Raw genomic sequence first — 16373 nt, forward strand, 5'->3', positions numbered from 1 at the left:
CTGGTGTCCTCCTGGTGTCCTCCTGGTCTCCTCCTGGTGTCCTCCTGGTCTCCTCCTGGTGTCCTCCTGGCCGGGGAGCAGGTGAACACAGCCCCTCTGTGGCGGCTGAAACAGAATAACAGGACGGCCCCGCCTCAGGAACCCTCCGGCCCCGGGTCAGAGGAGTCCCGCTGGGCCTGGGGGAGTCATCCTGCTCCTCTGGTTCCTCATAGGTTTGAAAATCCTTATGCTCTGGCTCATATTTGGTCTTCTCATCAATCGGATTTAAGATTAAAATCACAGACTTCTGGATCTGAGATGAGTTAATGATTGATTAAATTTGCCTGATGGGGAATGTGAGGTTGCGTCACGCTGTGCAGCCTCTTGTGAATCAAAACATCAGTCATCATAGTCGCGTTGACTGCCTGGTTTGTATGAAGCTGAATCCACAGGGTACTTTTCTGACGAGGGCGCGAAGCAAGTCGAGTCGATGCTGCAGACCTTTGATCTGATAAACGTTGAATTCTCGTAAAAGGCCTCTAAGGACGGATTGTCCTTCATGCTGAGGATAGCCTCTTGCCTTTGGATCCAATGTCAGGCCGTGGTTCCTCCTGCACCAGACCCCTAACTCAACCCTTCATGCCCACCCAGCCACGCCTCCCTCGGGAGAGCAAGACCCTAGCCAATCTTATAGTAGGATATACAGTTTTTGGGTTTTTTAGGCGTTTAAGAGTTGTTAAACTAAAATAGTAAAGGCAATCACCAGTTAGTAAAAAAAAAAAGGGTTGACTTTAATTTGCAATCTTTTATCATCTTTTACAAGATGTGGCGCACATTGTGGCTACGTTAATAAATAACCCGTAGTGAACATTTGGTGAAGAGATGGATGGATCGAAGGTTCCGGACCAATAACGCAGTGGCAAGGTGTACTCCTTTGTGCGCCTGCACAACACACCCACTTGTCTTTACAACCGTTGAACACTAGAGGGGGGTGACACCCCCCCCTCCCCATCAATAGCCACCCCTACACGTGTAAAGTAATGAAACTACATTTCAAATGTAGAGCAACGACAAGATTTCAATGTTGATGAGAATCAAAGCGAAGCTGTCAGTTGTCCTGATTATCTAGTTTGATTGAGGTGAACCCTGCAGACCCGCTGGTCTGAAGAATACGGAACACTCAACATCTCCATTTACTGTAGATCTTTTAATCCAGAACCCAACATAAGGCAGACGTCAGCGACTCCATTGATGCTAACAGAAGATATTGGCACTTTTCAACATTACCTTCGCAGGGGGCGGGCCTTACGTCAGGACGTCACGACAAACCCGGCTTTAATTGGTCCGTCAGGATGCTCCTCATCAGGGGGACCAGTGTTCATACGATACGTGTACAAAGTCACATGGGTAGATAATAAACATATATATATATATATATATATCAAAAACTAACGTCAGCGAGCATGCCGAAGCTCCGCCCACAGTTCAGAGGTCAGACGGCCGTTTGCCCAACAGACGCCACGCCCAGGAGAAGCTCTGCCCAGGAGAAGTTCAAAGATCAAAGTTTAAAAGCTTTATTTGTCCCACAGGTTGCCATATTAGAAAATTGTCTTTGAATGAAGGCAGTCTGTTCTCAAAATGTGTGTATGTGGTGCTTGTGTAAGTATGTGGTGTGTGTGTATTGCCTTGGGTATGAAGGATTATGTAGAGATTTTTTGGCTAGAGGCACTCTGTATCTTCTGCCCAATAAGCTCCGCCAAGGAGGAGGAGCTCCGCCATGGAGGAGGAAGCTCCACCCAGGAGGAGAAGCTATGCCCATGAGGAGAAGCTCCACCAAGGAGGAGGAGGCTCCGCCCACAGCCCTTCCTGTTGGTCCTTGAGCTCCGTTGCCACGACGGAAGGCCGTGGTACTGCGCCACTGGTGTCCACGGTAACGCTGGTTGCCGTGGTTACGGACGAAACAGAGGAATGTTGATCTTATTGCGTTCATAAAGTTTACAGATTTCTTCTTTTTACAATCGTCCTCCAACATATAAAAGTGGATTCTCCTGTCCCCAGGGTCATGACCCCTGGGGTCAGATAGTCTACCTGCTCGGGGTCAGATAGTCTACCTGCTCAGGGTTAGATAATCTCAACCTCCAGGGTTAGATACTCTAAACGCCCAGGGTTAGATAGTCTACACGCCCAGGTTTAGACAGTCTACACGCCCAGGGTTAGACAGTCTACACGCCCAGGTTTAGACAGTCTACACGCCCAGAGTTAGACAGTCTACACGCCCAGAGTTAGACAGTCTACACGCCCAGGTTTAGACAGTCTACACGCCCAGAGTTAGACAGTCTACACGCCCAGGTTTAGACAGTCTACACGCCCAGGGTTAGACAGTCTCCACCTCCAGGGTTAGATAGTCTACACGCCCAGGGATAGACAGTCTCCACGCCCAGGGTTAGACAGTCTCCACCTCCAGGGTTAGATAGTCTGCACCTCTAGGGTTCGACAGTCTACACGCCCAGGGTCAGACAGTCCCAAGGGCCGCTACATGCCCAGGGGGTTGAGGTGTCCCGAGTGGCCCACTGAGCTGAGGATCAGGGCCCTCTGGTTGTCCAGCAGCTCTCTCTCCCGGTCCAGGGCCGCCCTCTCCTGCTCCATCAGGGCCCTCTCCCGCTCCAGCCACTGCCTGTCCGCCTGGACCGCGGCCCGGTCCCTCTCCACCACCCCCCGGTCCTGCTCCAGCCCCGCCCGGTCTCTCTCTAGCCCCGCCCGCTCCGTCTCCACCGCCAGCCTCTCCCGCTCCACCATCTCCCACTCCCTCTCCAGCCCCCCCAGCCGCTCCGCCAGGGCGCGCTCGCAGCCGTCGCCCCCCGGCCCCTCGGGGTACGGGTCGTAGTCGGGGGGGAGGGGCTGGTGGGCGGGCCGCGCCCTGGGGGCGGGGTCGGGGGGCTGGTCGTCATGGGTGATGGGGGTGAGGAGGGGGGCGCTGTCCCCCAGACGGCCCTCCATGGCGTCGTTCATCAGGTGGAACCAGGGCCAGGACGCCGCGCCGTCCGCCGCCGTCTCCATGCCGACGGGGGGGTACTTCAGGTCCTGCAGCAAAAAGCCTGTTAACCCTGACTAGAGAACTAACTAACCAGCTAGCTGGCTACCAGCCTAAAGGTGTGAAGCTACCTAGCTACCAGCCTCAAGGTGTGAAGCTAACTGGCTTACCAGCCTAAAGTGATGATGATATGAGGAGGTGGAAATGATGTCATGATGATTTCATGATGATCTCATGATGATATGAGCGGTTGGTCATGATGTCATGATGATATGAGGTGGTGGTGATGATGTCATGATGATATGAGGTGGTGGTGATGATGTCATGATGATTTGAGGTGGTGGTGTCATGATGATATGAGGTGGTGATGATGTCATGATGAGGATGTTATGATTCTGCTACCTTGTATCTCCTCTTCAGGTTGTCCCATTTCTTGGACATCTGATAGGTGGAGACCTTCCCCAGCAGGCCCAGCTCCTTCAGGATGGCCCTGCACAAGAACCCAACATGAGACAAATCATCTAACCCCACGAGGGCTTTTATTGTGAAGGCTGCAGTCGAGGGGGTCTTACTTCCAGGCGGCCTTGGCTGCATTCCTCTTCCCCGTGAAGAGAACCTCGTTAGCGGCTCTCAGCTTAATGAGCCTCCTGGTGTCCTGTTCAGACACTAAAAACCGACACACACACACACACACACACACACACACACACACACACAGTTAATATTATTAATATTATACTAGTTGTTGTCTCCACGAGTTGAGATTTTAGTTGAGGTTCTCTAGTAGTTCAGGTTCTCAACTAGTTAATGTTCTCCACTAGTTAAGGTTCTCCACTAGTTAAGGTTCGCCACTAGTACAGGTTCTCGTTGAGGTTCTCCGCTAGTTGAGGTTCTAGTTGAGGTTCTCCACTAGTTTAGGTTCTAGTTGTGCTTGTAGTTAAAGGTTCTCAACTAGTTGAGCTTCTCCTCCAACGGGTTCCTCACTCTTGTAGGAGAAGTCACTGGGCGTGGAACACTCCTCCCCGCTGGCGTCGATGTACGTGATGCTGCCGTCCGCCTCGGCCGCCGCTTCCATGGCGACCGCGTTGTCCATGGCGACGGCTGCGTCCATGGCGACGGGGTCCATGGCAACGGGGTCCATGGCGTCGGGCCCCTCGTCCAGCTCCGACATGCTGGTGCGGTCCTGGGCGGGAGACGCCCCGAACACGTCCTCGTCGATGGCCCAGAGCGGCGCCACACGGGGGGCGTGGCCTAGCAGCCGGCCCTCCAGGGCCTCGCTCATCATCTGGTACCAAGGCCAGGAGGAGGGGCTTAGCTGGCCCTCAGCCCCCCGCGGGGGGAACTTCAGGTCCTACACACACACACACACACACACACACACACACACACACACACACACACACACACACACAGACACACAGACACACAGACAGACAGACAGACAGACAGACAAGAAGGAAGGCTTGTGGTTATGGGCGGACAGGAAGTAGGAGGCGCTGGAGAAGCAGGGGGAGGAGCTCACCTTGAACTTGGTCTTCAGGTTGTCCCACTTCTTGGCCACCTGGTCGGGGGTGATCTTCCCTGTGAGCCCCATCTCCTTCACGATGCCCCTGGACACAGACAGGCTGCTGAGGCTAAACCGCTAACACTAACCTACTTTAGCTCCCGGCTAGTGCAGTGGCTAACTCGGATGCTAACCCAGTCCCTTAAACCCAGGCTGGCGGCTAACTCTAAGCTAATGGTGTGTTCCAGATGCCGCGCACACCACCTGCACGAGTTGCAAGTGGGGAAATCTCCCAGATTTCTTGCGGGCTTTCATGGAGTAGCACCCCCTTATGGTCGGTCCCACTCGGGATTCTGAGAGTCCACAGAGTTCAGTAAGGCTGGCCATATGACTCGACCCTCAAAAATGGCTGCGCCCGTAAAGAGATGCATTTTCTTTGTATTTGTACCACGTTGGTTATTTTAATGTCAATTTCAAATGCTCTTACACACTTGGTTACATTGCTACTTTAATTCAGTCACCAATTTATGCATTGCAATTTATGCATAGCACGTTGTCTTGCTGTGCGTACAATCCAATGTAAAGTTGTTGTTTGTTTTCGAGCTGGTTTGCTGAAGAGGCTAATGTAGCTAACAATAACAATGACTAGCCAATGACAAAGAAAAACGGAAACGCTATAAGTGCTACAAGCCAGGACATTACGTCACAAGAACAACTCGTGCGGGTGGTGTACGTTGCATCTGGAACACACCCTAACCCAGTCCTTTACCTCCAGGCTAGCGTAGCGGCTAACCCTGATGCTAACCCAGTCCCTTAACTCCAGGCTAGCGTAGCGGCTAACTGATGCTAACCCTTACCTCCAGGCTGGCTTGGCTGTGTTCCGTCGGCCGGTGAAGAGCGACTCGTTGGCGGCTCGCAGCTCTATCAGCCTCCTGGTGTCCTCTTCTGTTACTGCAGACACCAGGAAACAGAGCCACATGACTGTCACCTCCTCATCCTGTCTGTCGACCCTCCGTAGTCCACCACACAGCAGGGCCCCGCCCTGGGGCTCTGGCCCAGTGGATCACAGGGAACCAACCACTCTCTATTCATGTTGAGGCTGCCTATAGCATACAGAGTCAGACGGAGTTGATACACAGCAGACGTTCTAAACTCAGCCAGACCTCCAGCTAGCTCCAGGCCGAGCCTCCAGCTAGTTCCAGGGCCTAGCCTCCAGCTAGTTCCAGGGCCTAGCCTCCAGCTAGTTCCAGGCCTAGCCTCCAGCTAGTTCCAGGGCCTAGCCTCCAGCTAGTTCCAGGGCCTAGCCTCCAGCTAGCTCCAGGCCTAGCCTCCAGCTATTTCCAGGCCTAGCCTCCAGCTAGTTCCAGGCCTAGCCTCCAGCTAGCTCCAGGGCCTAGCCTCCAGCTAGCTGCAGTGTGCCGACATTTGTAGGTGAGCTCCATCAGGCGCTCACCTACAAACTAGCTCCAGGCCTCCAGCAAGCTCCAGGCCTAGCCAGTGCCCTGCGCGGCGGCGGCGGCGTACGTTTGTAGGTGAGCTCCGTCAGGCGCTGCAGCTCCCCCAGCGCCGCCGCTCCGCCCTTGTCCTCCGTCTCCACCAGCAGGTCCATCTCCGACTCCGTCAGGAACTCCGACATGCTGCTGCGCCCGGCGCCGCGCCGCGCCCGCTTCCGTGGCAGCGGCGGAGGGGAGGCGGGCTCGCAGTCCTCATCTCCCTCCTCCACCAGCGGCGTGAGCACGGGCGCCGCCGCCGCAAACCGCCCCTCCATGGCGTCGCTCATGCGGTAAAACCAGGGCCAGGAGCCGGGGCTGCTCTCCACGCCACGCGCCGGGAACTTCAGCTCCTGGGGGGGAACAGAGGGTGGAGTCAGGAGGGCTGGCCACGCCCCTGGAGCTCAGCAGGGCCTCACCCTGTAGTCTAAGTGGGCGTCGCCCTGTAGTCTAAGTGGGCGTCGCCCTGTAGTCTAAGTGGGCGTCGCCCTGTAGTCTAAGTGGGCGTCGCCCTGTAGTCTAAGTGGGCGTCGCCCTGTAGTCTAAGTGGGCGTCACCCTGTAGTCTAAGAGGGCGTTACCCTGTAGTCTAAGAGGGTGTCACCCTGTAGTCTAAGAGGGCGTCACCCTGTGGTCTAAGAGGGCGTCGCCCTGTAGTTCAGTCCCTGTATTCAGTTTTCCCCCTAAAGGCTAGATTCCACCGGAGGCGTACGCGCCGCGGGACGGCTGCGCCGCGGTCACGCTGCTGATCGCTTCGACTATAATCAATGAGACCATTTCCACCGGGCGCGCCGCGGAACGTTTCAGCAGCGTCCCAGGAGCGGCGTGCCGCGCCGCGGCGCTATCTTTCCGTCCAATTCTATTTTTGCCGCGAGCCGCTGCTAAACCGCGTCAATTTCGACAGAGCAGGTCGAGCCGGGCAGGAAGTGAAAAGTAAAAGCCATAGAGCATCCGGTAAATTTTCAAAATAAAACACAATACTCAGCTCATGTAACTTCACATCAACATTATTACGTCATGACCGGTGGGTCTGCTCAGAGGGTCGGCAACATTGACGACGAGAGACTCATTGTCGAAGTTCAGCAACATGAAGTCATTTATGTACCAAATCATCCTTTTTATAAGGAAAATGTCAGAAAGGACAAAGCGTGGCATTTAATTGCAATCGTTTTGGGAGTGGAAGGTGAGTACATTAGGTTTAGGATTATCGCGTGATCTCGTGATCTCGCGTGAATACGGCTGGCTCGCAAGGCAGCGCTACGCTGCCGTTACTCGCCCGGTAGGAATGGACGCAGGGCAGAGGACGCAGCCGTTCCGCGGCGCAGCCGTTCTGCGGCGCGTACGCGTCCGGTGGGATCCCGGTGTAAGATTGCGTTTAGAACCAATATGGCAGCTGGGCGAATCGGGCCGAGAAGTTAAAGGTCCCATGACATGCTATTTTATGTATTCTTTAATATAGGTATTAGTGGGCAACTAACACAGTATTCAAAGACGTTCCCTAAATTCAGCCGTGGTGCAGAGTTACAGCCACTCCGAGCCAGTCGCACATTGAGCTTCCCCCAAATGCGCTGTTTCGGTGGGCGTGTCAAGGAGGAGGGTGGGGGTGTGGCCCTGAGCAGCTTGCAGCCACCATGCGCTCTGTTTACAGTGGATGTATCGCAATGGCGAGGCGCACACCCTTTAGCCGTGTTCTGTAAATATTCTAGAACACACGGGAGTCCTGGAGCTCTATATCTAAATATTATCATATAGCCTACACAGATATCTATATCATATAATATATATTATCACGGCCAAAAGCTGTGTGAGCCGATATTATGAATCTCAAACGACCGCGTTGGGTTCTCCGACGTTCCTGGTTCTTCAACGTCCACATCAATGTGAATACACACTGTAACGCAAGTGTTTCTTGTTGGTTCTTTGACTTGTCTTGTATTTCCACAACGAGACTGTCGGGGGGGTTATCTGAGCCATGGTTGAGAAGGAATTGGGGGAAAGGAACTTTGGTTTGACTCGCTGAAGTACATGAACTGCGACATGCCGCCGGTTGCCGCGAGGCACCATCGCCCGGCAGCGGGCAGCCGGCAGAGCGCGGTTCAGTCGACTTCAGGTTGATGTGAAAGTGGAAGAACCAGAGACGTCGCAGAACCCGACAAAGTCGTTTGTGATTCATAATATCGTCTGGAGGCGCACACAATATGTTATATGATATAGATATCTATGTATTATATGATATTATTTAGATATAGAGCTCCAGGACTGTAACGCAAGTGTTGTACACTTCCTTGTTATTTGGATAACCGTTCTGCTGTTGGTGTGATGGCGCATAACACGAATGAATGAATTGGGGGGAAGGAACTTTGGCTTTGACTCCCTCAAGAACATGAACCACGACATGGAGGAGAAAGGGATTGTTGGCGGCGAATGTCTCCCGCTTGAGCCCCGCTGAGGGACCACCGCCGGAGGCGGAGGTGCATAAGCGCTGCCCGGCAAAGATCCCTTTCTCCTCCTTGTCGTGGTTCATGGTCTTGAGGGAGTCAAAGCCAAAGTTCCTTCCCCCCAATTCATTCTCAACCTTGGCTGAGATAACCCCCAATACGAGTCTCGTTGTAGAAATACCAGAGACGAGAGTCCGACGTGATGCGCCATCACACCAACAGCAGAACGGTTATCCAAATAACAAGGAAGTGTACAACACTTGCGTTACAGTCCTGGAGCTCTATATCTAAATAATATCATATAATACATAGATATCTATATCATATAACATATTGTGTGCGCCTCCAGACGATATTATGAATCACAAACGACTTTGTCGGGTTCTGCGACGTCTCTGGTTCTTCCACTTTCACATCAACCTGAAGTCGACTGAACCGCGCGCTGCCTGCTGCCGGCTGCCCGCTGCCGGGCGATGGTGCCTCGCGGCAACCGGCGGCATGTCGCAGTTCATGTACTTCAGCGAGTCAAACCAAAGTTCCTTTCCCCCAATTCCTTCTCAACCCTGGCTCAGATAACCCCCACGACAGTCTCGTTGTGGAAATACAAGACACGTCAAAGAACCGACAAGAAACACTTGCGTTACAGTGTGTGTATTCACACACACACATGTGGCGCTCGCACGGTCGAGTCTCATTGGCGGGCCAACGTCTCTGGGCGGGCCAGGCAGAGTAAGGGGAGGAGCTGAGATTCCTCATGACGTCATGAGCACAGATTTCCAAATCAGCGCGCTTGAGCCTCCGTTTTTTCAAAGGCGAGCAGAACAGCTAGTGCTCGTTTCACACCAAACGCAAGTTTTAGCCACTGGGGGGCTAGGGGAACTCATATTTATGTTAGAAAACCTCATAAATTGAGATTTTCATGTCATGGGACCTTTAAAGTTTAATTAAGAGGTAACGACTTCGGCTAACTCCTGCAGCTACTGATACTCTCTCTCTCTCTCACCTTGTATCTCCTCAGGTAACTATGTCCTGTTCAACTGATCTCACCTTGTATCTCTTCTGGTAACATCTATCTACTGGTGTCACCTTATATCTCCTCTGGTAACATCTAGCTACTGGTCTCACCTTGTATCTCCTCTGGTAACATCTAGCTACTGGTCTCACCTTGTATCTCATCTGGTAATATCTAACCACTGGTCTCAGCTTGTATCTCCTCTGGTAACCATACACTGGTCTCACCTTGTATCTCCTCTGGTAACATCTATCTACTGGTGTCACCTTATATCTCCTCTGGTAACATCTAGCTACTGGTCTCACCTTGTATCTCCTCTGGTAACATCTAGCTCCTGGTCTCACCTTGTATCTCATCTGGTAACATCTAACCACTGGTCTCAGCTTGTATCTCCTCTGGTAACCATACACTGGTCTCACCTTGTATCTCCTCTGGTAACATCTAGCTACTGGTCTCAGCTTATATCTCCTCTGGTAACCATCTACTGGTCTCACCTTGTATCTCCTCTTCAGGTTGTCCCACTTCTTGGCCAGCTGGTCTGTGGTGACCTTCCCCTGTAGGCCCAGCTCAAACAGGATGGCCCTGGAGAACACAGCCAGTGTTTAACACATTGTACCATGCACTATGGTGCATGTTCAACACAATGCCCACTATACAATCAGGACATGTTCAACACTGTATATATCACGTCTGCACTCAACCATAGGAACCACTGTATATCACGTCTTCATGGCATGCAGTACTGCAGGCTGTCAGGACCAATAGTCCCCTGGACCTCCCACCCCCTCACATCCTCCCCCCTCACATCCCCACTCTCCCTCCCTCCTACACCTCCTCTCTGCCTCAAGCCAACCGTACACCGCCGCCCACCCCTCCTGCCCTCCTCCACCCCCTCTGCTGCGATGGAGCTTGATTTCACTCTGAATCAGTTGGTTCCCTCCACCTACAGAATGACCTTGGCCCCGACCCCTCTCGCTTTCATCCAGAGTGACTTCTCACATCAAGCGGCAGGTCATAAAGGAGCAGGTAGGGGTCAGAGGTCCCCGGCTCTAGGAGGCCTTCAGGTAGACTGAGGGCATGGGGGATTGAACCAAGAACCTTTCGGTTAGGGTCAAACACCTAACCACAGGAAGTCCCACATCCCCCTAACCACTACAACTTCCTGTTCCACAGATGATCCCATGCAGGAAGTATGACTCCAACATCCGGTCCCAAGTGATCCAATACAGGAAGTACCCAGCCCGCAGTACGAACCTCCAGGCCGGCTTGGCCGAGTGCTTCCTGCCTGTGAACAGCGACTCGTTGGTGCAGCGCAGCTTGATCATGCTCTCCGTCTCCTGCTCCGACACTGGGACACACACACACACACACATGCGTAAAGGAAAACTTCTGAATCTTTCCAATTGGACCTCATTTGATCAGATCTCCCTCTTGTCTTCACCCCCCCCCCCCCCCCCCCCGACTCTCCATTAGGCTGCAGTACGTTACATTGTCTGTTGTCTCAACCATCCCCCCTCTCTTTCATTCTCCTCCTGCAAAAACCAAACCTGACTCCGGGAGTGGGACAATAACAAACAGACCTGACTGGGTTGAGGCTGTTTCCTCTACTGTCCGGCCCATGTGACGAGGCTGTTCCCTCTACTGTCTGCATAATGTGAGGCTGTTCCCTCTACTGTCTGCACAATGTGATGAAGCTGTTCCCTCTACTGTCTGCATAATGTGAGGCTGTTCCCTCTACTGTCTGGCCCATGTGATGAAGCTGTTCCCTCTACTGTCTGGCCCATGTGATGAAGCTGTTCCCTCTACTGTCTGGCCCATGTGATGAGGCTGTTCCCTCTACTGTCTGGCCCATGTGATGAGGCTGTTCCCTCTACTGTCTGGCCCATGTGATGAAGCTGTTCCCTCTACTGTCTGGCCCATGTGATGAGGCTGTTCCCTCTACTGTCTGGCCCATGTGATGAGGCTGTTCCCTCTACTGTCTGGCCCATGTGATGAAGCTGTTCCCTCTACTGTCTGGCCCATGTGATGAGGCTGTTCCCTCTACTGTCTGGCCCATGTGATGAGGCTGTTCCCTCTACTGTCTGGCCCATGTGATGAGGCGGTTCCCTCTACTGTCTGGCCCATGTGATGAAGCTGTTCCCTCTACTGTCTGGCCCATGTGATGAGGCGGTTCCCTCTACTGTCTGGCCCATGTGCTGCTGCTCGCTCCCCTGTTCTCTTTTGCGTGTGCTCAGGGTCCTACTCTTATAGGTGCACTCCGACAGCCGCCTCCAGCCCATGGGCAAGCCCTCACAGGGCGGGGTCAGCCTGGGGGGGCCGTCGCCCGCACCCGAGTCCTCCATCTCTGTCTTGATCAGGAACTCCAGGATGTCGGCGTTATCCGGGTTACGGTTGCCGTGGCGCGAGGCCGATGCCCCCGGGGCCAGTTGGTGCGGGGTGTGGGGCGTGGGGGCGGGGCTAAGGACCAGCGTGCTGTTGTAGAGGCGGCCCTGCATGGCGTCGTCCATGATGTGGAACCAGGGCCACGAGTCCTGGGAGCCGCCCTCCTGGCCCTGATAAGGCTGCTTTAGGTCCTGAGACACAACCAACCAATCAGAACGCTCCTTCAGGTCCTGGAACACAACCAGCCATTCAGAATGCTGCTTCAGGTCCTGAGACACAACCAACCAATCAGAACCAGGTCCTGACCACGGAAAAGTGCTTTTATATATATCATATTTATACATCCTAACCAAATAATCATCCCTCCACACATCATCATATTCGTATACTGATGATTGTTTCAGTAGTGATGGTAGGCCGTCTCTCACCTTGTACTTGGTGCGGAGGTTGTCCCATTTCTTGGCGATCTGGTCAGCACTAAGCTTCCCCTGCAGCCCCAGGCCCTTCAGGATGGTGCTGAGGACAGAAGAGTAGAGCCGTGTGAGGGGGGCCCTGTGAGCCCACTCCTCCCCCACCCCGCCCTTCAGGGTGCATCACTCACTTCCATGCTATCTTCGCAGAGTTCCTCTTCCCGGTGAACAGGGACTCGTTAGATGCCCGGAACTCAATCAGCCGTTTGACGTCCTCCTCGGTCACTGGTCACCATGGAGACATCATCACACACGTCACCATGGGTACAGCATCACATACGTCACCATGGAGACATCATCACACACGTCACCATAGGGACAGCATCACACATGTCACAATGGGGACAGCATCACAAACGTCACCATGGAGACAGAATCACACATGTCACAATGGGGAAAGCATCACACACGTCACCATAGGGACAGCATCAGACACGTCACAATGGGGACAGCATCACACACGTAACCATGGGGACAGCATCACACACACGTCACCATGGGGACATCATCACACACGTCACCATGGGGACAGCATCACACACGTCACCATGGGGACAGCATCACACACGTCACACGTCACCATGGGGACAGCATCACACATGTCACCATGAGGGCAGCACCACACACGTCACGCACAGCATGACGCAGCACATAGGTCGCCTCCTCACTTTTGTACGAGTTCTCCTGGAGGTGGGACAGCGGGGTCATGTTGGCCTCCATCGGGACCAGAGACCTCCGGGACCGGCAGCGGGGGGCGACCAGGCCCGGGACGGTTCACATGAGTCAAACCGCTCCAGCGGAAGGACTGGAACTCGAAGTGCTGTCGGTGCCGAGTAAGAGAACCTGCGTTACCCCGTCAGCAGCGCAAGGCACACACGGCTAGCTATCTAGCTAAGCAGGGTAAAAACAACAACAAGCCAGACATGTCACCACTTCCGAGGGCCCCAAAGACTCAAAAGATTCGACCCAGACGAAGTTCAGACCTGCTGTCCAGTAGTGTTTAACGATCAGTAATAAATGGCAGATCGATAAATAGCGGTTCGGTTTCCTCCGCTGCGCTACGAGGGTTCGGGGTGCGATCAGAGCGGCCAGCTACTGCATCCAAGGGTTCGGCCGTACAGTGGGAGGGACTTCTGAGCTAACGACTAATCAGCGAGTGGTTGCAAAGCCAGAAGCATCGCCTACTGTACATCTAGCTCAGTGATTGGTTAGTAGAATGGAAAAGGACCACCCACTGTACGTTCGAACCCTGGGATCCTTGCGAATCCCTGCGAATACCTTTGGAGCGGAGGACTCTTCTTCCGTTCCTAAATAACGGGACTGACGTGCCGCTGCTGCCCACGCCGGTTGAAGAAGGAAACGACTTTAAAAACCATCCTTAGACACCACTTTATTGCACTGAGATACAAACATGCCTGCTGAAGTTTGTTTTATTGTAGTAACATGTACGTCATCTATACATGATATCCTCAAACATATTTACACAAAAGATTAGACACCTGATTAGACAATTGTCATGGTAAAACTGACCCAATCCAAAAGCATTGGTCGGCCAACTTTTATTGTAGTTACATGTACGTCATATATACATATCCTCCAAACATATTTACACAAAAGATTAGACACCTGATTAGACAATTGTTAGGGTGAAACGGACCCAATCCAACAACATTGGTCGGCCATCTTGTTTCAACAAAGCTAGCTTGTGGCGCTAGCGGCTAGCGGCTAGCGGCTAGCGGGGCTCCTTTGTGTCTACATCAGTCTCTCCCAGAGGCAGAGCAGCCTGTCCTTATGCCACGCTCCCCGGCCCCGCCCCTCAGCCAGCTCCTTCCTCTCCCGCTCCAGAATCGCCCGGTCCCGCTCCAGAACCGCCCGCTCCCGCTCCAGAACCGCCCGCTCCCGCTCCAGAACCCCGTGCTCGCAGTCTACCCCGGCCGTGTCCTTCTCCAGCACTGCACGCTGCGCCTCCACGGCGACCGCCTCACAGCGCAGCTCCTCCCTCTCTCGGTCCAGCTCGTCCCTCTCTCGGTCCAGCTCGTCCCTCTCCTGGTCCAGCTCCTCCCTCTCCCGGTCAAGCTCCTCCCTCTCCAGCTGTCTGCCTGTCACACCCCCCTCCCCCCCTCTCTCGGACCACTGTTGGCACTCCGCCATGACCAGGCGGGTGGGGCTTAGGGAAGACCCCTCCCCATTGGCCAGGTGGACGGGGCTTATGACTGACCCCTCTCCTTCCACGAAGGAAACGGAGCTCAAGACAGACCCCTCCCCCTCCACCAGGGGGGCGGGGCTTATGACAGACTCCTCCCCCTCCACCAGGGGGGCGGGGCTTAGGACAGACTCCTCCCCCTCCACCAGGGGGGCTAGGCCGAGGACAGGCCCCTCCCACTGCCCCAAGCTTCCAGTCATGGCCCGGTCCATCAGGTCGAACCAGCGCCAGTAGCTCTCCTTGGAACAGAGCCCCGTGCCATCAGGGAGGTCAGCCTTCAGCAGCTGGAACCAACAACACACCACCTTCTATCACAGTACCATCAACACACCACCTTCTATCACTGTACCATCAACACACCACCTTCTATCACAGTACCATCAACACACCACCTTCTATCACAGTACCATCAACACACCACCTTCTATCACAGTACCATCAACACACCCCCTTCTATCACAGTACCATCAACACACCACCTTCTATCACAGTACCATCAACACACCACCTTCTATCACAGTACCATCAACACACCCCCTTCTATCAGTTAACAACATCACCCAGTCACCCATAATGGGGCTCACCTTTATTCAGACCTTGGAGCTAATGTCTGAACACCTTTAACTCCACTCCAATCCAATTAGCATTTTGATGTTTGAGGAAACACAACGCTGTTGTAAGACCTTTAAAACATTGTGCTGTGATAAGACCTTAAAATTCATTGTGCTGTGATAAGACCTTTAAAACATTGTGCTGTGATAAGACCTTTAAAACATTGTGCTGTGATAAGACCTTTAAAACATATTGCTGTTAGGAGACCTTTAAAACATCATGCTGTCGATTTTTAAAACCCACCTTATACTTCATCTTTAAGTTTTCCCACTTCTTGGCAATCTGCTTCGGTGTCGTCTTCCCCTCGAGCCCCAGGTCTCTGATCAGGATCCTACAAACCCAGGGGAGACTAGTTATATCCTACACTAGACTCGTCAGGTCTACACAATGCGTGTTGTATCAAGGTGCTTAAACGTTGTTCATTAAAACATCAAACCCGTTCTTCTAACCCCTTCTGACGCGTTCTCACCCCCACAGATGTTTTGCTCTTCCCTTGTGGAGAGTGAAGCGCTTGTCGTGCTGTGCACGAAACACGATGAGCCTCCGCGTCTGCTCCGGAGTCCCTGTCAAACGACACATGTTACCGTCATATGAGAGTCCATTACAAATATAACGGTCATATGTGAGTCCACATCACATCTAACGGTCATGGACGTCCAACATCACATGTAACGGTCATACAAGAGTCCACCTAACAAATAACAGTCAAATGAGAGTCCACATCACATGTAACGGTCATATGAGCGTCGACACATCACATGTAACGGTCATACAAGAGTCCACATCAAATGAAACGGTCATATGAGGGTCCTCATCACATGTAACGGTCATATGAGGCCACACAGTGTTGCCAGATTGGGCGGGAAATATCGCCGAATCTGGCAACACAGTACAAACATCACATGCAACGTTACTATAAGTTATGGTCCGGAGTCGGACTCATCCCACGACGAGCTTCCATAGACACCGTGAAAGATCAACCTTGTCAAAATGTTGTCGTTTTACTGAATTAAACTATGAAAATCCGACCGAGTGAAACATGTTTTATAAACGCGACGCCGGGTCGGAAATGTTTACATTTGGGAAGGTTCCGCGCGTCCATCTTTGAAACGACTCCGAAATGCATCGTGGGGGTGCTGTTTACCTCACGGAGGGCGGGTCCAGGAACAGACTGAGGGACCCTTCTGATCGTACGTCTGCGGCGCCGCCATCTTGGAGAGGTCAGGACGGGCCTGTGATCCATTCAATGCTCA

General features: G+C 53.2%; 2 protein-coding genes across 3 annotated transcripts; both read right to left on the reverse strand.

Moving 5' to 3' along the window:
* Positions 1-194: 194 nt before the first annotated feature.
* Positions 195-13408, reverse strand: LOC130389358 (uncharacterized). Of its 2 annotated transcripts, XM_056599106.1 has the most exons (14): positions 13289-13408; positions 12974-13125; positions 12437-12530; positions 12264-12351; positions 11696-12065; positions 10708-10801; positions 9948-10035; positions 6039-6357; positions 5372-5465; positions 4533-4620; positions 3995-4361; positions 3583-3676; positions 3413-3500; positions 195-3060 (listed from the first exon to the last, which is right to left on the reverse strand). In XM_056599106.1, exons 2-14 carry the CDS (start codon positions 13023-13025, stop codon positions 2512-2514), a joined length of 2385 nt encoding a protein of 794 aa, XP_056455081.1. In that variant the 5' UTR covers positions 13026-13125; positions 13289-13408; the 3' UTR covers positions 195-2511. The 2 variants fall into 2 exon arrangements, with proteins under 2 accessions (XP_056455081.1, XP_056455083.1); XM_056599108.1 differs by having other exon boundaries at positions 11696-12026; positions 12974-13408.
* Positions 13409-13684: 276 nt separating this feature from the next.
* Positions 13685-16265, reverse strand: LOC130389359 (uncharacterized). The gene is made up of 4 exons (XM_056599109.1): positions 16198-16265; positions 15590-15683; positions 15364-15451; positions 13685-14792 (listed from the first exon to the last, which is right to left on the reverse strand). Exons 1-4 carry the CDS (start codon positions 16244-16246, stop codon positions 14058-14060), a joined length of 966 nt encoding a protein of 321 aa, XP_056455084.1. The 5' UTR covers positions 16247-16265; the 3' UTR covers positions 13685-14057.
* Between the last annotated feature and the right edge of the window lie 108 nt (positions 16266-16373).

Source organism: Gadus chalcogrammus, chromosome 9 (genome assembly GCF_026213295.1).
Source record: "Gadus chalcogrammus isolate NIFS_2021 chromosome 9, NIFS_Gcha_1.0, whole genome shotgun sequence".
Taxonomy (NCBI): domain Eukaryota; kingdom Metazoa; phylum Chordata; class Actinopteri; order Gadiformes; family Gadidae; genus Gadus; species Gadus chalcogrammus.

Excerpts from the sequence above, each read along its gene's own strand:
- LOC130389359 (XM_056599109.1), bottom strand. The coding sequence starts at position 16,246 with ATGCATTTCGGAGTCGTTTCAAAGATGGACGCGCGGAACCTTCCCAAA. Across the intron at positions 15,684-16,197 it reads CGCGCGGAACCTTCCCAAAT|GGACTCCGGAGCAGACGCGG; the intron begins GTAAACATTTCC and ends GTCGTTTGACAG. Across the intron at positions 15,452-15,589 it reads AGAGCAAAACATCTGTGGGG|GATCCTGATCAGAGACCTGG; the intron begins GTGAGAACGCGT and ends CTGGGTTTGTAG.
- LOC130389358 (XM_056599106.1), bottom strand. The coding sequence starts at position 13,025 with ATGGAGGCCAACATGACCCCGCTGTCCCACCTCCAGGAGAACTCGTAC. Across the intron at positions 4,362-4,532 it reads ACCTGAAGACCAAGTTCAAG|GACCTGAAGTTCCCCCCGCG; the intron begins GTGAGCTCCTCC and ends GTGTGTGTGTAG. Across the intron at positions 3,677-3,994 it reads CAGTGACTTCTCCTACAAGA|TGTCTGAACAGGACACCAGG; the intron begins GTGAGGAACCCG and ends GTCGGTTTTTAG.